The following is a 19,205-nucleotide window of genomic DNA, read 5'->3' as shown; positions in this document are numbered from 1 at the left end:
ACCTTGGCTGTGTTAAACAATGGACGATCGGGGGTTGGTGAACTTTGGTTATCTCTCCTTTACAGTACATGCTTCATTTTTTATCAACATTATATTCGCCCATTTATCAATTTTCCGCATATTATTTATCTGTATTGTGTAATTCCTTCTTCACGGACGATAGTTTGATTATTATATTTGATTGGTTTTGATAAATATGTAACGTGTATCTATAATGATCATCAGTAGGTTTAGAGTATACTTGCCCTATCCAGATTGAAATTTCAGTTTTATAGATTGTACCAGCAGAGAGTCACGTTTTTTACACTTGGCAATGAGAATGGTTCTTTCATGTCGTCCCCTATGCTTGTTTAATACTACATGCCTGGATTGCACACTTAGGCGGGGAGCTCGAATTTTTGGCCGCGGAGGACTCTTGTGACGTACTGTGGTGAGCGGGAGTCAGCTGCGGACGTGCGGAAGGACGGACGGCGACGCACGATATATCCAAAGTCGGCGTAGATGGCGGTCTGAATGATACCGGCAACGACAGCAATGGCGTCAAAGGCGCCTTCGGTAAAGTACCTGTTGTTTGGCAGTTGGATCGCGTGTAGAGTATGCAATCTATGAATCCAGACTCACCTGTACATCCAGTTGGGAATGTACAATCCCCTGTACAGACCGAGGGCTGCGAGGTAATGTGTGGTGATCGTCTCGGCCTCGCCCGTTCTTTGGAGCATGAACAGCTGCGGAAGGATGGCGACCGACTCGAGCCAGATGGAGAAGGACCAGGTGATCTCAAAGGGCGTGAACTTGTAGTTGAACAAGAGGGCAAGGACGGCAACGGGGCCAAAGATGTACGAGAGCTGGAAGGTATCGAGGGAGGCGTCGTGTGTCGGCCTGCGGACAGTCAGCGGCGGAACGTGCGGGAGCGGTGGCAGCGGGCGCACCGGTACTTGAACTTCATGAGGTAGAGGGTGTACGCGGTGGACGCGATGAAGAAGAGCTTCATGGCGGTGTTGTAGACGGAGACGAGCGGGTGGGTGACGAGGTCGACATAGCGGGTGAGGAAGACGATGAGGTAGAGGAGCTGCGACTTGAAGGAGATGCCGCGGCAGGACCTGGTTGTCTGGATTTTGTGGAGGAGGATGAGGATGGAGGCGAGGTGGGAGAGGTCGCCGAGGAAGCGGAATATGTTCATGGCGGGGGCGTGGAGAGTGCTGGCGGAAGACGGGGATCGCTCATCTCGAGCCCGACGTGCAGCGCGGCGGGGTTTGCGGACAACGCCGGGTGTGGCACGCCGCCGCCGGCTGCTTTATCGTCGCCGCCGCCCGTCTCTGCACCCGCAGCCATCATGTAAGTGGCGGGCAGGAAGGAAGCACGCACGGGCCCAGCTGACTCACCCCAGGTCACCCCCAGCCATCGTCTCGCCCGAGATAGAGCGGCTCTCCCTCCACAACAAAATCCCGCTCGCCGCCCGGCTGTACGGCCTCCCCGTCCTCTGTAAGCCGTCCGCCGTGCGCGCCCGCCCCTGCTCACCCCCGCAGCGCTCTATCCCCTCTTCTACTACGCCTACCACTACAAGTACGACCAGTGGATCGTCTCCGAGGAATGGACATTCGTCTTCTCCGTCCTCCTCGGCGCAGGCCATGCCCTCAGCTTCCTCCTCACCGCCTGGAGCAGCCGCATGAATGCAAGGATCAGCTACACGACCGTACGTAGACGCGTGGGCTGCAGCCGCACTGACACGCACAGGCCGCCTCGCTGGAATCCGCGTCCAGAGTCCGCGTCATCCCCAAGAAGGGCAGAGGCAAGGGTGAAATTGTCCCGCTCGACCGCAAAACTGTACGTGCACCGGCCTGTAACTCGCTGACACGCTCCAGGCACCCGGCGCGACCGAGCCCGCCTACTCTTTCAGCTACCAGCGTGACACCTATGTCTACAACCGTAGGCGCCTTTTTCCATCTGCACCGCGCACGCTGACCCGCGCTGTAGGCGCCGACAATGTCTTCACGCCTATCCCCTACCCCTGTGACTCGTCTCCGCCCCTCTCCACCTTCCAGACCGCCCGCGGCATCCTCACGCACCCTGCCGCCAGGCCCAAGCCGACCGCGCCTGAGGCTGGTCTGCCCAGTCTCGAGGCGTTGAAGGCGACCTACGGTCTCAACGAGTGCCATATCCCCATCCCCAAGTTTGCCGAGCTCTTCGCTGAGCATGCCGTGGCGCCCTTCTTTGTCTTCCAGATGTTCTGCGTCGCGCTCTGGTGCTTGGACGAGTATTGGTACTACTCTCTGTTCACTGCCTTCATGCTGGTCGTCTTTGAGTGCACCGTCGTTTTCCAGGCAAGTATCTGTAGTATTCCCCGAGCAGTGGCTGACCGCGTGAGTAGCGTGTCAAGACTCTCCAAGAGTTCCGCACGATGAGCATTACACCATACAATGTTCAGGCTTTCCGTGATGGCAAATGGGTCTCTGTTATTAGTTCTGAGCTTGTCCCCGGAGACCTCGTCTCTATCCGTGAGCCGTGTCATGTTATCGCTCCGAATCCAGGCTAACAGCTCCCAGTCCGTACCAACCCCGACTCTGGCATCCCCTGTGACCTTCTCTTGCTCCGCGGAACATGTATCGTCAACGAAGCTATGCTTTCCGGCGAATCCACCCCCTTGCTCAAGGAAAGCATTGAACTCCGTGAAGGTACCGATAGGCTCGATATGAACGGGGCAGACAGGAACAACGTCTTGTTCTCTGGTACCAAGGCTTTGCAGGTCGAGAAGGCTGGTGAGGGCGGTATGACCAGTAGGTCTGAATGTTTTCCCGATATAACACCAAACTAAAAACATTTCTGTTTAGCTCCAGATGGCGGTTGTCTCGCCGTCGTTCTCCGTACCGGTTTCGGCACCACCCAGGGTCAACTCGTTCGAACCATGATCTTCTCCACCGAGCGCGTCTCTGCCAACACCTTTGAGGCCTTCCTTTTCATCGGCTTCTTGCTCATCTTCGCCATTGCAGCTTCCGCCTACGTCTGGATCAAGGGACTCGAGCGGGGCATGGTCAAGGGCAAATTGCTGCTTGACTGTGTTCTCATCATCACCAGTGTCGTCCCTCCCGAGTTGCCTATGGAACTTTCCCTGGCTGTCAACGCGTCTCTCGTGGCCCTCCAAAAGTATGGTAAGTGATTTTTGCCATCCCTTTTTTTCTCACTTTTTTGCTAAACGCAAACATAGCCATCTTCTGTACCGAGCCCTTCCGTATCCCATGGGCTGGACGTGTGGATGTGTGCTGTTTCGACAAGACGGGTACCATTACTGGTGAAGATCTTGTCGTCGAAGGTATCGCTGGTGTCAAGTGAGCCTAGAATCATCTCCGCCCGTGCGTGGTGCATAGTCGCTGACATGGAGCAGCTCTGCCGACCCCAAGGCGCTTCGCCCTGTTACGGAAAGCAATAAAGAAACTACTCTTGCCCTTGCCGCTGCCCACGCTCTCGTCTTGCTTGACGATGGTACGATTGTCGGTGATCCCATGGAGAAGACGACTTTGGCCGCTTTGGACTGGAAGTTGTCCAGAGGTACGTCTCCTGCCGAGCCCGATTGAGCAATTATCTGACCACGACTATATAGGCGACCAAATCTCGCCCGTCTCCAAGGAATCTCCCTACAAGGCCCAGATCCATATTCGACGCCGATACCAATTTTCTTCTGCTCTCAAGCGAATGTCCACCATCTCGTCCGTCTCCGACTCTCAGGGCAAGAAATGGGTTGTCGCTGTCAAGGGTGCACCCGAGACTTTGAAGAGCATGTATGTACAGGTTCCCGATTGGTACGAGGAGACCTACAGGTGGTACACTCGACGAGGAAGTAGGGTTTTGGCTTTGGGTGTCAAGTACATGGACGTTCAGGCGGACAAGGTGCGCCTTTTTGATTCTTTCCAAGTCGGGTTGTTGACTTTTTTTTATTTATTTATTTCGCTCAGATTAACCAGATCCACCGAGATCACGTGGAGTGCAAGCTCAGTTTCGCCGGTTTCCTCGTCTTCCACTGTCCCCTCAAGCCTGATGCCGTGGAAACTCTCAAGATGCTCAACGACTCGTCTCATCGAGTACGTAGATTGACAGCGCGCCCAAGTTTTCTTTTTGTGACTGACAAACGCCATTCAGTGTGTCATGATTACGGGTGACAACCCCTTGACTGCTGTTCACGTCGCTAGAGATGTAGAGATTGTGGACCGTGAGGTTATGATTTTGGACTTGAAGGAAGGCACTACCTCTAACGGTGAGTCATCGCGCTGAGAGAGAGCTCGCATGGAAATCCTTTTTTTTTTTTTTGCTCACAGTTTTTGCTATAAATAGAGCTTGTCTGGCGAAACGTCGATGAGACCAACGTTATCCCTGTCAACTCGTCTGAGCCGTTTGACCAATCCTTGTTCAAGAATTACGATATCTGCATTACCGGTGCCGCGCTCAAGCAGTACGATGCCCTTCCTTCTGTCACCGATCTCATCAAGCACACATACGTTTACGCTCGCGTATCGCCTGCTCAGAAAGAATTCATCATCACCACTCTTCGATCGCTTGGTTACATTACGCTCATGGCCGGTGACGGTACGAACGATGTCGGTGCTCTCAAAGCTGCACACATCGGTGTCGCCCTTCTTGACGGTTCTCCCGAGGATTTGAAGAAGATTGCCGAGCACCAGAAGCTTGAGCGAATGAAAAAGGTTTACGAGCAGCAGGTCCGCATCTCTGCGCGATTCAACCAGCCTCCTCCGCCGCCTCCGCCTGCTCTCCGGGAGGCGTACCCCGAGCTTGTCAAGACTCAGCAACAGGTTGCAAAGGCGCATGAGGGAGCCAAGAAGGCTAACCCTCTGGAGAAGTTTGACATGGCTACCATCACTTCCAAGCTGTCCGAATTGGATGAGGACCAAGACGTGCCGCAAATCAAATTGGGTGATGCCTCTTGTGCAGCCCCTTTCACTTCCAAGTTGTCCAACGTCTCTGCTAGTAAGTTTATCCCTTTATATATATATATCTTGCTGACAGTATGGTAGTCTCCAACATCATCCGCCAAGGTCGATGCACTCTTGTCGCGACCATCCAGATGTACAAGATTCTCGCCCTCAACTGCCTTATCACTGCCTATTCCTTGTCTGTTCAGTACCTTGACGGCATCAAGTTTGGTGACTACCAGGTGACTATCACCGGTATGTTGATGAGTGTTTGTTTCTTGTGTATCTCTAGGGCCAAGGTACGTTTTTATTTTTCGCATTCGTAAAAAAAAAAAAAAAGGAAGGAGGTTGAAACAATTTGATTAGCCTGTTGAAAAGCTGTCCAAAGAGAGGCCGTTGGGCAACATCTTCAACCTTTACGTCTTGCTTTCAGTCTTGCTTCAGTTTGCCATCCACATTGTGGCTTTGGTCTACATCACTGGTCTTTCCAAGTCTCTTGAGGAGTGAGTATCGTCGTTAGATGGCATTAGTCCTGTGGGCACAGCTGATACTTTTATAGCCGTGGGGAGATTGATCTCGAAAAGAAGTTTGAGCCGACTCTGCTCAACACTGCCATCTACCTCCTCGGTCTTTCCCAGCAAGTCTCTACTTTTGTCCTCAATTTCCAAGGCCGTCCCTTCCGAGAGGGTATCCGGGAGAATCCTCCGTTGTACTACGGTTTGCTCGGTGTCAGTGCAGTTGCCTACTGCGGCGCGACCGACTTTGTCCCCGAGTTGAACCGATGGTTGCAGTTGGTCGAGATGACTACTTCTGTAAGCGACTGAAAAAAGGGGTCTTTCAGATGACTGACATGCGACCGTTCTAGTTCCGAGTCAAGCTCACCATCTCCATGGTGCTCGACTTTATCCTTTGTTGGGCCATTGAGAAGACTTGCAAGGCACTGTTTGCAGACCTTGAGCCTGTTGAATTCGTGACCCGCGGAAGGGAGAGACGAGAGAAGCGCCGAGCGCAAGAGGCGAAGAAACTGAAGGAGGACGAGAGGTTGAGGCTGCTTGCCGAAGGCGAAAAGAAGGCGCAGTAAGCGCGCTGGTTGGTGAGGGAGGGTGGTGTGGTTTAGAATACAGTAAGGATGCATTTGTCATTTTTCTTGGCCAATGGTCAATGAGTCTTTCATGCAACATATTCTTTGGACAGTTCATTGCGCCGGATGATAATAACACTGTAGCGGAGTGACGCGGTCCCGGGGGACTTGTGGCTGACATTGCCATCTATCCCATCTCGTGCGTTTCTGCGAGTACTCCCCCGCGGCACTGACCAGCATGGACCCCCGCTCACGCGCGCCCTCGGCCTCCCGCCGGCGCTCCCCCCCCGCCCCCCGGCCGTCCTCCCCCGCCCCCCCCCCGCACAGCGCCACCGCCTCCACCTCGGCCTCCTCCTACCGCGCCGCCCCCCACGGCTCCACCCCCGTCGCCCGCGCCCCCCCCGCCCGCGGCCCCCCCGCCCACGACCCCACCATGGGCGGCCTCGTCGACAGCCCGGGCAGGATCGACCCCGGGCCCAGCAACGCCATAGAGGCCGCCGCCAGCAGCAGCGGCGGCTACGCGTACTCGACGACCCTCAGGAGGCACGTCTCCACCGACGTCTTCCCGCACTTCCCGCATGCGGCCAGGAGGCGGGACTCGAGCCCGCACGTCGCGTCGCCGTACAGCAGGGGCCAGCATCCGCTCACAGGGAGCCCGGGCGAGAGGCTGCAGTTTGCGCACCGGGACGAAGGGCTGTTCGAACGGGCCATGGCCGCGGGAAGGAGACTCTTGGGCAAGAAGGACTATGACGAGCGGCGGATGGAAGAGGAGGAGAAGAGGCTGTCTACAGAGAGAAGGCAGCGGGAAACGCCCAGCTCCATATATGCTCATAAATCCGTCCAGGTTGGTCCATTCGCCGTCAGTCAGGTATACGAAACGTGGCTGATACAGCTCGCAGGAAACACTGGACATCTTTGCCACACATCCCACCGACGGCCTTGCCAACTCGGCCGTCGCTCCCCTCCTCGCCCGCTACGGGCCCAACGAATTTGAGGTCCCACCGTCAGACCCGCTGTACCTCAAGTTTGCCAAGCAAGTCTATGAGAACCCGTTGATCCTGTTGCTGCTTGGAAGCAGCGTTGTCAGTGCTCTCATGGGACAGTTTGACGACGCAGCCTGCGTCGTTATCGCCGTCGGTATCGTCTTGACCGGTAAGCAGTATCCTTTCGAGGCTTCTTTTTTTCTTCTTCTTGGCCGAGAGCTGACGCAGCGCAGTCGGGTTTGTCCAAGAACAACGATCGGAAAAGTCGCTTGAAGCGCTGAACAAACTCGTCCCTCATTACTGCCACCTCATCCGAAACGGTACCCCTCTCAGCCCGCTCGCCAACGCCCTCTTGCCTGGAGACCTCGTCACTTTTTCCGTCGGAGACCGCATCCCCGCCGATATCCGGTTGATCACCGCCAACCATCTTGAAATTGACGAATCTGCGCTAACCGGAGAAACACGTCCAGCAAGGAAGAACACTCAGCTCTGCGAGAGAGGAGAGGGAGAAGATACCCATGGAGAAGGAGGAGGCAAGGCGTTGGGTGAGAGGCATTGTATGGCTTTCATGGGCACTTTGGTCAGGAGTGGTAAGTAAAACTACAACTCTTGTGGAAAGTCGCGTTGGTTGACTGGCCGACAAAACGATTATAGGAAACGGGTCGGGTATTGTCGTCGGTACAGGTAAAGACACTGAATTCGGTGTCATCTTCTCAATGATGCAAGACGTCGAAGAGAAGCGTACGCCTCTGCAACTCGATATGGATAATCTCGCCAAGCAGCTCTCCATCGTTTCCTTCATTGTCATCGGCTTCATCGTACTTATTGGTGTCATTCAAAAGAGAGACTGGCTGGAGATGTTCACTATTGGAGGTAAGTTGCCCCATCTCTCAACTTGTGCGAGTTCACGAGCCACGGGTGGTCGGAAACTGATCTCCATCTAGTGTCACTCGCTGTTGCTGCCATCCCCGAGGGTCTCCCCATCGTCACGACCGTCACACTCGCTCTCGGTGTCTTGAGAATGTCAAAGCGCAAGGCAATCGTCAAGAAATTGCCTAGCGTGGAAGCATTGGGAAGTGTGAGCGTAATCTGTTCCGACAAGACTGGTATGTGATTATTTTTATTTTCAATTTCCCAGTCTTCTCACGGGTGAGCCGCGTGCCAACAAACAATCTAGGTACCTTGACCAAGAACGAGATGACAGTCACACACATGTACTCGGTTGACGAACTGGTGGACCTCACCCCTCACCTCAACGTTACCTCGCCATTCGGTCCCCGCCGTCCCGATAGTCAGCAACTTTGGATATCTCCCGCTTTGCTCAAAGTCGCATTGGTAGGCAATCTGTGCAACGACGCTTTCAAGAATGAACAAGGGATCAATGTCGGTCAAGCGACAGAGGTGGCTCTGTTGAATGTCTTGCCTGTTTTGAAAGCCGAGGACCAGAGAAAGGTTTTTTTTTTTTCGCGTCCCAGCTGTACACTTCCTCAGCTGACAGTCCCTCTTAGAACTTTATCAGGAAATCCGAAATACCTTTCAGCTCGGAAACAAAGACAATGTCGATCACCGGATCCCTAAACAACTCTCCCGACATGATCTACCTCAAGGGCGCCGTTGAACAAGTCATTGCTAGATGTCGATACTACTACGTCACCGACTCCTCTACCCCTTCCCTCGATACCGCCACTCAGAAAATCATTCTCGACCGAGCTATGGAGGTTTCCAAACGCGGCTTGCGAGTCATTGCCATGGCGTACGGGTTTCCTGGAAAGGGCGACGATGAGCCCAATAACCTCGTGTTTGTCGGTTTCGAAGCGATGATGGATCCTCCTCGAAACGGTGTTGCCCACGCCGTCAGTGCCCTCCACAGCGCAGGCGTGCAAATCGTCATGATCACTGGTGATGCTGAACCCACCGCTGTGGCTATTGCCAAACAGCTCGGCTTGAAGGTGTCTGCCTCTACTTCCGGTACACTTGACGATCACCCACACTCGCTTTTCTCTGGATCGAGCTGTATCCTCGGTTCTCAGATTGATCAGATGACCGAGCGAGAGCTCGTGGAGCGTGTTTCCAGCATCACTGTCTATGCAAGGACAACCCCAAGGCACAAGATGGCCATCGTCAAGGCGTGGCAGATGCGCGGCGCTGTGGTTGCCATGACCGGTGACGGTGTGAACGATTCACCAGCGTTGAAGATGGCCGATATTGGTATCTCAATGGGTAAATCGGGTACGGACGTTGCCAAGGAAGCTGCGGATGTCATTCTCGTGGACGATGATTTCGCATCCATCTTACCCGCCGTCGAGGAGGGTAAATCAATCTTTTACAACATTCAAAATTTCCTATCCTTCCAACTCTCCACCGCAGTCGCCGCCCTTTCGCTCATCACCCTCTCAACAGTTTTCAAACTCGCCAATCCTCTCAACGCCATGCAGATCCTCTTCATCAACATCCTCATGGATGGTCCTCCCGCCCAGGCCTTGGGTGTCGATCCCGTGGACGAAGAGATTATGCGTCAGCCCCCGAGGAAGAAGGGGAGTCACGTGTTGAGCACACGATTGATCTACAGGGTACTCTTTTCAGCAGCTATGATCGTCCTTGGTACCTTGTGGATCTACACAGTCGAGACTAGCGATGGCAGCATGTCTCGAAGGGATCAGACAATGGTGCGTTCTGATTTTATTTTTCCGTGTTCTTTGGCAGCAGGAATGGTACGCTAATCTGTTATATGTCCTTGAAAAAAACAGACTTTCACCGTCTTTGTCTTCCTCGACCTCGTATCCGCTCTTCAAAACCGTGGGCTTACCACCCCCATGTTCCGCAATCGCATGCTCTTCTTGACAATCTCAGTTTCCTTCATCTGCCAGCTTGCCCTCATCTATATTCCCCTTTTACAACATGTCTTCCAAACCGAGGCGTTGAGCGCGAGAGACTTGTTTATGCTGTTGGGTTTGGCCGGGACTAGCATGGGCTTGCATGAAGGAAGGAGGTGGTGGGAGAGAAAACAAGTAGAGGCAGAGATTTTAGAAAAGAGTGCCGGAGGTATGGTGTAAGGGCTGTTGTGGGTTTTTTTTTGACTTGGGGATGTAATGTGCATTGACCAATGCGCATGGAAAAAAAAAGAGGGAAGAGGAAGATCTGATTAGGAATACGGCGTTGCGGTGTATAACATGCATAGATAAAACAGTGACAAACACATTCAACAATCGTTTTGTTGTTTTTGACTTTTTGGGAATTCGTAAAATGCTATATATTTGTGCTAGATTCTTGACAAAATTCCGCTTCTCGCAGACCTTTTACTATTACATCACCTCATAAACCGGTAGGTGGCTTAATCGTCAAGCTTGATAGCAGCCTTGTGCTCCTCACCCTCATCGCCGGGAATTTTCTCAATCTTCGTCGTAGAAATCAGAGTACGTCCTTGCATTACAGAAACATGAAATGACTTACGGTGTCGAGCTCCTCAAGGGACTCGCCGATGATTTTGACGGCTTTGCGGACATCCTCCTCGCTGATCACGAGTGGGGGAGCAAATCGGATACTACATCTCTTAATTAGCAGACTTGTCATCATGCCAAAAGAGATAAAACGTACATGTTGACATGAGTAGGCTTGGCCAACAAGCCCTTGCTCTTCATCAACAAACAAAGCTGCCAAGCGGTCCTTCCCTTCTTGCTCGCAGTTTCGTCAATAACCACACCGTTGAACAATCCTCGTCCACGAATAAGTTTGATGAAGGGAGAGTTGAGCTTGGCGAGTTCAGATCGGAAGATTTCACCGAGCTTGAGGGATCGGTTGGCGAGGTCCTCCTTGACAAGAACGTCGAGGGCAGTCATGGCAACAGCGCAACCAAGAGGGTTACCGCCGTAGGTAGAACCGTGCTCTCCAGGCTTAATGCAAAGCATAATATCCTTGTCGGCGAGGACACAAGAGACGGGGTACACTACATTGATAGATCAGCAGATGATCGATGGATCGAAGACACTGCCGATACGTACTACCACCAGAAAGGGCTTTGCCGAGAATGACCATGTCGGGCCTGATGTTGTCCCATTCGTAGCAGAGCATCTTACCGGTTCGGCAAAGACCAGTCTGGATCTCGTCACAAATCAAAAGAACGTTGTATTTCTTGCAGATCTCAGCGCACTTGGCAAGGTAACCATCGTCTGGAACGAAGATACTGTCAATGGGTCAGTCGCTTCTTTTTTTTATTAAAAAAAATTATAAGGACAAATGAGACTTACCCAGCCTCACCCTGAATGGGCTCAACCAAAAAGGCAGCAACTTCGTCGCCGTGCTTCTCGAGCACCTTTTCCAAATCCTCGGTGTGGTTGTACCTGATCAACCCTGTGTCCCATCTAGGGCCTACATTTTCCAAGAAAGGACCAAAACCAGTTCTAGATTCCGGATCAGTAGACATAGAGATGATACCAATGGTCCTTCCGTGGAAGTTCCCCTCGACAGAAAGAACCTTGGCCTTGCCGTCGGGAATCTTCTTCTTCTCGTAACCCCATTTACGGGCGAGCTTGATAGCAGTCTCAACGGCCTCAGCACCGGTGTTCATAGGGAGAACCATGTCGTAACCGAACATGGAGGTGATCTTCTTAGCAAAGGGACCAAGGTTGGAGGAGTAGAAAGCTCGGGAAGAAAGGGTGAGCTTGGAGGCTTGGGTGACAAGGGTGTTCACTGCAAGGTAGATGAGCTTGGGATGATCGACGGCGATTCAGTATGTCAACCTACAAATTTCGGGATGGCAGTGGCCCTGGTTAACCGCTCTGATAACAGCTATCAACAATCCCTACTTCCACAAGACTCCACAAAAGAGCATCCACTCACGAGTAGGCTGAAAGGAAGTCGAGGTACTCATTTCCCTCGGGGTCCCAGACATGGGCACCAAGGCCCTTCTCGAAGCAGCTATGGATGGCCGATATCAGAGACTTTACTAACAGCTCTGCTTCCGGTAACGTACATAGGAAGAGGGTGGTAGTTGTGACTGCAAAACGCGTCAGTACAAGTTTCTGTCAGATACGCGAATACACTGACGCCGAGTACTCGTGCTCGAGATTCATGACCTCCTGACTAGAGAGGGTGGGCTTGCTTGACGGGAGGGGAGAAGCGGTGGAAGCGATTGGGGACATTGTTTGGTATTATAGTAAGTAGACGATACAAAGGGAGATGAAAAAGAAAAAGAAGACGAGGAAATAGGATATGATTGCGATCTGGATCCCGGTGATGACGGCAACTGTAACAACCTCCTAAGCGCTCTCAAGCTAGTCACGTGACCTGGCACCACGTGATCCGCCGCCCATAAGCGCTGCACGAATAAGCGCCAGTTCTCCCCACTCATTACCGATGACAACAGATTCAACCTCCTCCTTCATGTGCGATCCTCCGCCTGCCGCAGCTTCTCCTGGTAGATGGAATCTGATTCACATAATGCAAAAGTCGGTCGTCGGCGGACTTCTGCCCTCAACACTACCGATGCCCCTACACAATACATATGACTATGCTTAATACAACCTATATATACAAACACTCATCACTCTTCATCAGACATCGGCAATCCTGCCCTACCTTTTCTCAACTCCGTCATGTATGCCCTTGTGCTCGCGGGCGTTCTTAGGCTCATACTCGTACTTTGCGAACTGAAACCATCGCCCGTCCTCTGCGAAGCCAGAATTTGACTGGACGATGGCCTCCCCCGCAATCGGATGTACTCTTCGAACAAGGGATGCTCTTCATCCTTCTCGTCTTCGTCTGCTGCTGCTTTATTTTGAATATCCGGGAAGGAAGAGGGGGGAAGGGAAAGAGGAAGAGTGGCAGTAGTCTGAGATGAAGACTGAGTGGCCACTGGTAAACATTCAATGCTTTGTACAGCTTGCGAAGCTTCCTCGGCTTTCCTACGGCGGAGCTCACGGAGGCCTGCAGGGCGCAAAGAGGGATGTGGAGGAGGTGATGGAATTCTGGCCAGTGTCTTATCAGAGCCTGTGACACTCTTTGCTGCCGTTATCACCTGGCTTCCTCGAACCTCTTCGTCGTCTGATTGCTCAGGCTCCACATCCAACTCCTCATCGAAAGAGGTCTTGAACTCAAACCCCTTTACTTTTTGTTTTTTCGTTTTGAAGAATCCAAACGACTCGAGATAAGCTGCTTTTTCTTGAGCTGGTGCGAATGTTTTCTTCCCTGAAGTTTTTGTTTTCTTAGTTGTCGCTTTGCAATTGCCTTTTCGTGCCGTGGGCGTGGACGTATTGGGGGTCGACGAAGCTGCTGCTTTTGCAGCGGCTGCTCTTGTCCATGGTGTCATTTTTACTGGCTCGCTTTCGTTCTCCTCATCCTCTTTATCTGTCACATCCCAACCCCCAGGGTCTCCCACTCTCATCCTCTTGTTATCCCTTTCTTCTGTCCCTTCTTTTGCATCTCTTTCTTCTTTTGACGGAGAGAATTTCAGTTGCGAAGCTCTGAAACTGTCGGAACCAGAGACGAGGACCTCTCCTGACTTGTTAGAGGGTATATCACCCCTCAGTTTGCGTTTTCCCTGTCCTTTTGGGGCACTAGAGGATAGTTTCTGGATAGGTGAAGGTCCAGGCCTCATGGCCTCTTCAACAGACGATTGACCGGGAGCAACGGGCGACGCCTGGGAGCCCGTCCTTTGTGTGCCGTGATGTTGTGACGGGTGTCGACGGAACGAAGGGCTAGGAGGCAGCATGTCTGTCAAGCAATGTTTCGGCGGGGAAGGGATGTTGAATGCCCTAAAATAAACAGTCTCCTCGAGCTATCAGAGTAACACTTGGCGTGAGCATAACGTTCTCCAAAGCCACGACTTTAACACTCACACCTGAAGAACCGGTCTCATCAAATATTCGAAATGATGCGGGATTGTTCCGAGATCGAGATGGAGACATTTGAGATGAGTTGAGAGACGTCTGAGAAGGAAGCGGGGACGTATTTTTGGCTGAAGCTTGGCTATGGCGCAATGGTTGTAAGGGGGATATCGCTTTCGACGATTGGGAGGCCGGTATTGTTTGATCAGAGCCTACAGAGAACATCCCTGGGAGGAGTGTATTGGCCAGCTACATTCATGTAAATCCATGTACATCTTCCATGCTCCAGGCGACTTACATCGGGATGGCTCGATGGGATATCATCGTCCGCTTCGTACTGGGATCCGAAGGGCAATCTCGGACTTCTTTTACCCGATCGGTTGACACCCTTTTGACTAGATCTTCCACTTGGAGGCGTTTTCATCAGAGAAGACCGTCTAGGCGACTTTATTGGCGTAGCTGACGCCCGACCTGGTATCCGAGGGGATGGAGAAGCTGTACGCTGGCTTGCTATTCGTTGACTTCTCCTTACCGGAGTTGAGCCAAGAGACATCGTTGCCGTCTTCGAAGGTGAAGGAATTCTGAAAGTGAAACCTTGTGTGTCCTCAAGCTGCAGATTTTTGATCAGAAACTTTACGCAGACCAGAGATGTCACACTTGCCTCTGGATCTACTACTTTTCCGGGACCGACATGTTCAACATTTCCCGCATTGCGTTCATCATGCATCACCTCACCACGTTCTATCTCACTGGTAGGAGGCATCGGTCTGGGCTCATCAGCCCCTGGATTGAACCAGACCTGACTCCCATTCAGCGGCGGTGAGATAGATCGATCTGGGGCTTTGGCTTTGGTGGGAACGATGAGAAGCGTTTCCTCATGGCTCATACATGGATCTGGATGTCTCAACATTAAAGGGTCGGAGGATGGCTGGTTGTTCACTGTCGCGGTAACTTGAGGCTGGCCCATTTGTTGAGAAGGGGAAGACGGCACCGCTGCTGCGGCCGGGGAAGAAGGTGGAATCAGTGGTGAAGAGTTGTTCTTAAGCCTTTTGCCGGGCGAGGGACCTGGTGATGTGCGCCGATTGACCATTTCAGGCGTCATATCAGGCGAACTACTTTTTAGGACAGAGGTTCTCGGTAACGGCGAATAACTGCGACCGACGTCACGCGGAAGGGTTGTAGGAATAGGGGGGCCAGCTTTCCCTACCGGATCTCGACGAAATACTTTTGCTCGTACGGAAGGTGTCGAATATATCTTCTGCTTCTTGGGTGGAGGTTTAGGAAGGGCATTCTCGTCGGAAGACGTGCCTCGAAGGCGATTTTTGTCTCGTTTGTACTCTTCAAGTTTGTACTCTTCGAAAACCTCCTTTGCCCTCCGTCTTATCTTTTCAGACTCAGTGGGCGAAATTTCCCTCTTTCTTTTATTGTCATCAGAATACTGATCAGGAAAATCATTTTTCCAAGGAGACTCCACTATTCTTTTGGTAGATTCGTCTTGACCAGCCATTCTACGGTGCCTTTTCATGTCGGTCTCTGGAACGGGGGTAGGTGAATACATGGATTCGCTCTGGAGGAGGTCATCACGAGAGACAAGAGCGACAGGAGTGTGAGGGGGGAATAGTGGGGGAGATTTGGAAGGTGACGGTGTATGCTTTCGAGAAGGCGAACGGAGAGCCTGCTGAGGCGGCTTCGTAGGCGACCTTGACCTGGATCTTGTACGTCCCTCACTTCTTGACTGAGCTATGACTTTGGATGAGAATCTTCCTATTCGACTGGTCAAAAGGTTCTCGTCGCGCTCTTCAACTGTTCGTCGCGTCGACGCTCGTTCTCGGCTTTGTGGTGCGTCGTTGGACCATGTATCGTCGGCCTGATAGTTGTCATCGAATATTTCAAGCTTGCTCTTCCTTCTTAACGCAGCGCGATTGCCACCAAGAGGCAGTGGGCTTCCGCTTCCTCCGGATGGGCTTCGGTCTTCATTTGTTCGCAACTTCTCTGCACGGCCCTTGCCCTTGATGAAGCGACTTAAGCTGGATTGCTTATGACTCATCGGAGTCCTCTTTCCTTCCGCAGATCCATCGACGCCTGGATTGGATAGTTCTCCGCGTTTTCTGAGACCGGTCGTCGGTGGCGTGGGAAGCCCATGAGACGAAAGGGGTCTCAGCGGTCGCTGTGATGGAGGTTTAGTCGCTGAGTTTTGGTCTGGACGACGCGTGTCTATCCACTTGCCAGGACCTATTTGTGGCTTAGGCCGAGGCATAGTGGAGTGAGCAAGGAAAAAGAGGATGGAGGGTGAATATATGATATCGACGACGCGAAACGGCGCAGTGATGCGTTGGAGCTACTGATGGCAGCTATAATAATCAGACGCGTCGCGTCTTTTCATACCCAGTTTACTTTCTGGAGAGAATCGCATCATGTAGTGGTCACATTCCGACTATACCAAATAATTCTTGTGTAATTAGTAGAAGGAAGTAAGCAAGATGCACTGCGCCTGCGTTCCATAACAGGTCACCTAGTGGCCCCATTGTCATTTCAATTGTTACAGCATCTAATTAACCGCCCATGATGCTGCCATCTATGGATAAAGATTCGGAATCTTTTGCAGCCCAAAAGTACGGCGCGGCCCAACTTCTCGGACTGCAACGCGACTCTCTTTCAGCGAATGTCCTGTCAATGTAGCATACCCATGGCACTCAGTTTCTCTGTTTGAGAACATGTTCAAGTATGGCAGCTCTCTTTAAGCTGTACATGGTCCTGGACAACCATCTCCCCCCTATGCATGCATAGGTTTTGAGGGGCATTACGAGACAAGCCCGATGCCCAATCGCGATGGGTTGTTTCCCATTTTAGTATGGTGCCACATTCCTGGCCCCCCGCGGGATTACTTCTTGCACCACGGCTGAACCCGGGACTTTTGAGTTTGTCTACCTATCACATCGCGGACATTCAATCCAACACCTCGATCCTTCTTCTTGACGTCTTCTCTTACTCCCCACTCTTCCAAGCACCCAAAATGGCCTCCGCTATTCGATCCCTCCGCACCGCCCTCCCCGCCCTCCGACGAACCGTCCCCGCACCGGCCTTCACCGCCAGAGCCTTCTCCATCTCTGCCGCCAGGTCTGCCGGCCACGGCCCTCCCCAGTTGCTTGGTCCTGGTGCCAAGGCCGGTGAGGTGCCCAATGAGTGAGTATTGCATGATGAATGATTGGAATGGGATGAAATGGAGAGGAAATTTTTGAATTGGATCGGCCTCGGGCAGATATCAGTGGAGATCAGAATGCAGGCTTAGGCCGGAGGGATACGGAGTCGAGGGAATACCATGAAGATGTGAAACGGATGGGCCGGTGAATCAAGGCTGACCCACGAGCAGCGAGAACCAGTCTACTGGTCTCGAGCGATTCGAACTCCTCGGTAACCTCGAGGGTGTTGACGTTTTCGACATGAAGCCTCTTGAGATTACCCGACTTGGTACTGTTGACGAACCTATTCCCATCTACTCTCTCGTGAGTATCATCTTTTACCTAATATGCTGCAATGTCTGACAAGTTGGTCAGTTCCCCGAGCGACAGATTGGCTGCACTGGTTTCCCCGTTGACTCCCACGACACTATTTGGCTCAACGTCAACCACACCTTGAAGAACCACCGATGCCCCGAGTGCGGTTCCGGTGCGTCCTTCTATCTTCAGTGCAGGGACACTGCTAATTTGTTTAACTTTAGTTTACACTCTCAACTTCCAGGGTGACGAGGCTCTCCTCCACGGTGGCGGTCACCACCACTAAATACTTAAACATGGGTTCTCTCGCGCTTTTTCTGTAGCATGAGATGAATGGATTTCCGCTGGACCATAGCCGTATCATCAAATACTCGTTCGTATGTGGGCATTAACATCAGTATAATCTGAAATTATCACAAGGGGTCCCAGTCCGGCTTCAGGAGGAAGAAAGGCAATGAGAAGCTTTGAGGCTCCATATCATGGTAAGGGGCAGATGTGCATCTGACCAACCTTCTGAAAAGATACTCAAATATAACTAATTCATCTGTCGAAAATGTTCTTAAAGCCCCGGACTCCATCGTATCTGCCCACACTTCAAGGCAGAGATCCGCGCCAAAAGACTATCCTTAAAGGTCGGGTTGAGTCTGTCTCCATTCATCCCATTTAGCCCTGGCCTGCACATACGCGTCTTTGTATTTCTGTCCCAAATATATCAGCCTGATTTTAAAACTGTCAGGATTGGGGGGCTCACCTGCTTCTCAGAGTCGCTCAACTGCTTCCACAAAGCACCAGTCTCCCTGGCCAACTGCTGATTCCTCACGTTCCCCTCGAGGTCACTGGGCAGTTCAACCTTCCCACTTTCTCTAACTTCCTTGGCGAAGGCAAAGTAAGGAGTCAAAGGCTTTCCGGGGTTTCCGGGCCTCTCCTTGACAGACTGCTTGAAAGCCTTCTTCCCTCCAGGTGGGCTAACTTTCTTGCCGGTAGCCTTTTCAATAGCAGCCCTTGTCTCTGGGGTAGTAGAGTTCCAGAACTCCAAATACGCCTTGTCCGCAAGCTTCCTGCCCTCATCGGCTCGGCTTTGAAGTTCGGCCTTGACACTTGAAGTCAAGGAAGCCCATTCGGTGGCAGCCTCGTTGGTGAGTCTTCGCATGTCAAGTTTACCATCGGGACGACGGTATTTCTCGGAAACGTTAGCAATGTGGTCTTTGAACCAGAGAGTGTAGGGCGTAGGGGGACCTTTGGGAACGGTCGGAAGGGTGGTATCTGTATGACGTTAGCTGTCGTTATAGGTCTAGAAACGCGCAAGACAGGTGAGGCAGGGCGGCGCATTCGACATGACGTAGAGGTGCACCTCTAAGCCCGTATATATGGATCGAATTCCATCCAGTCCGTCGCGAATATGATCCCTGGTCCCACGCCCACCCTACTGCAGGAGCGTGCGAGCGGAAGACTCACCGATGTTCTTCTTCTTCAACAACAAAGAAGTTGTGGACAGCATCCTAACCCTCAAAGGGGCGGCCACGGTCATGGCGGGCCGTACCAAGTTGATGGAGAACATGGCGGTCGTTTGGTATTAAGCAGTCGGGGATGGAAGGAAGATAGCACGGGAATGGAAGATGTCACAAATGGTTGTTGACGCGAGAGAGGATACACGGTGCGCGACGGAAGCAAATTGCCACCATTTATGATACGGCAGTTTGTGGCACTTGCCCTGAATGACGTGTGGCATTTCCGGCCCCTTCTGCATTCGGTTGTGACTGGAGTGATCGCCTGAGCACCACCGAACAATAATATAAGGAAGTAATGAGTGCGTTGGGTAGAACTCCATCTAAAGAACGAAGGAAACATTTTGGCCATAGGCCAGTGGATGAAGTGATTCTAATGCCATGCAATGCCTATGATGCGTA

At 52.2% G+C, this 19,205-nt stretch overlaps 7 protein-coding genes across 7 annotated transcripts; 3 read left to right on the top strand and 4 right to left on the bottom strand.

Moving 5' to 3' along the window:
- Positions 1-377: 377 nt before the first annotated feature.
- CNBI1990 (hypothetical protein) lies at positions 378-1,180 on the bottom strand (the record flags this gene model as incomplete). Its single annotated transcript, XM_768492.1, has 4 exons — positions 378-425; positions 480-564; positions 622-879; positions 930-1,180. 4 exons carry the CDS (start codon positions 1,178-1,180, stop codon positions 378-380), a joined length of 642 nt encoding a protein of 213 aa, XP_773585.1.
- A 153-nt stretch (positions 1,181-1,333) lies between these two features.
- On the top strand, positions 1,334-6,000 carry CNBI1980 (hypothetical protein; the record flags this gene model as incomplete). The annotated part of the gene is made up of 18 exons (XM_768491.1): positions 1,334-1,335; positions 1,388-1,482; positions 1,527-1,693; positions 1,735-1,824; positions 1,863-2,321; positions 2,369-2,495; positions 2,544-2,774; positions 2,829-3,146; positions 3,203-3,323; positions 3,380-3,543; positions 3,596-3,882; positions 3,948-4,073; positions 4,132-4,246; positions 4,324-4,974; positions 5,022-5,218; positions 5,286-5,422; positions 5,479-5,731; positions 5,785-6,000. Coding segments are annotated over 18 exons (3,756 nt in total).
- Positions 6,001-6,238: 238 nt separating this feature from the next.
- Positions 6,239-10,036, top strand: CNBI1970 (hypothetical protein; the record flags this gene model as incomplete). The annotated part of the gene is made up of 8 exons (XM_768490.1): positions 6,239-6,844; positions 6,900-7,152; positions 7,217-7,573; positions 7,638-7,856; positions 7,928-8,089; positions 8,161-8,435; positions 8,492-9,649; positions 9,731-10,036. 8 exons carry the CDS (start codon positions 6,239-6,241, stop codon positions 10,034-10,036), a joined length of 3,336 nt encoding a protein of 1,111 aa, XP_773583.1.
- Positions 10,037-10,314: 278 nt separating this feature from the next.
- On the bottom strand, positions 10,315-12,121 carry CNBI1960 (hypothetical protein; the record flags this gene model as incomplete). The annotated part of the gene is made up of 9 exons (XM_768489.1): positions 10,315-10,377; positions 10,434-10,524; positions 10,578-10,926; positions 10,982-11,163; positions 11,228-11,669; positions 11,724-11,758; positions 11,820-11,897; positions 11,953-11,976; positions 12,027-12,121. The coding sequence occupies 9 exons, from the start codon at positions 12,119-12,121 to the stop codon at positions 10,315-10,317; spliced, it is 1,359 nt and encodes a 452-aa protein (XP_773582.1).
- A 401-nt stretch (positions 12,122-12,522) lies between these two features.
- CNBI1950 (hypothetical protein) lies at positions 12,523-16,061 on the bottom strand (the record flags this gene model as incomplete). The annotated part of the gene is made up of 5 exons (XM_768488.1): positions 12,523-13,755; positions 13,817-14,053; positions 14,103-14,850; positions 14,921-14,955; positions 15,030-16,061. The coding sequence occupies 5 exons, from the start codon at positions 16,059-16,061 to the stop codon at positions 12,523-12,525; spliced, it is 3,285 nt and encodes a 1,094-aa protein (XP_773581.1).
- Positions 16,062-16,655: 594 nt separating this feature from the next.
- Positions 16,656-17,584, top strand: CNBI1940 (hypothetical protein; the record flags this gene model as incomplete). The annotated part of the gene is made up of 4 exons (XM_768487.1): positions 16,656-16,987; positions 17,175-17,307; positions 17,359-17,470; positions 17,523-17,584. The coding sequence occupies 4 exons, from the start codon at positions 16,656-16,658 to the stop codon at positions 17,582-17,584; spliced, it is 639 nt and encodes a 212-aa protein (XP_773580.1).
- Positions 17,585-17,924: 340 nt separating this feature from the next.
- Positions 17,925-18,856, bottom strand: CNBI1930 (hypothetical protein; the record flags this gene model as incomplete). Its single annotated transcript, XM_768486.1, has 3 exons — positions 17,925-17,996; positions 18,050-18,561; positions 18,754-18,856. The coding sequence occupies 3 exons, from the start codon at positions 18,854-18,856 to the stop codon at positions 17,925-17,927; spliced, it is 687 nt and encodes a 228-aa protein (XP_773579.1).
- Between the last annotated feature and the right edge of the window lie 349 nt (positions 18,857-19,205).

This window comes from Cryptococcus neoformans, chromosome 9 (assembly GCF_000149385.1).
Source record: "Cryptococcus neoformans var. neoformans B-3501A chromosome 9, whole genome shotgun sequence".
NCBI classification, from domain to species: domain Eukaryota; kingdom Fungi; phylum Basidiomycota; class Tremellomycetes; order Tremellales; family Cryptococcaceae; genus Cryptococcus; species Cryptococcus deneoformans.
The sequence above is the reverse complement of the archived record's forward strand: the minus strand, read 5'-3'. Positions and strand labels throughout refer to the sequence as shown.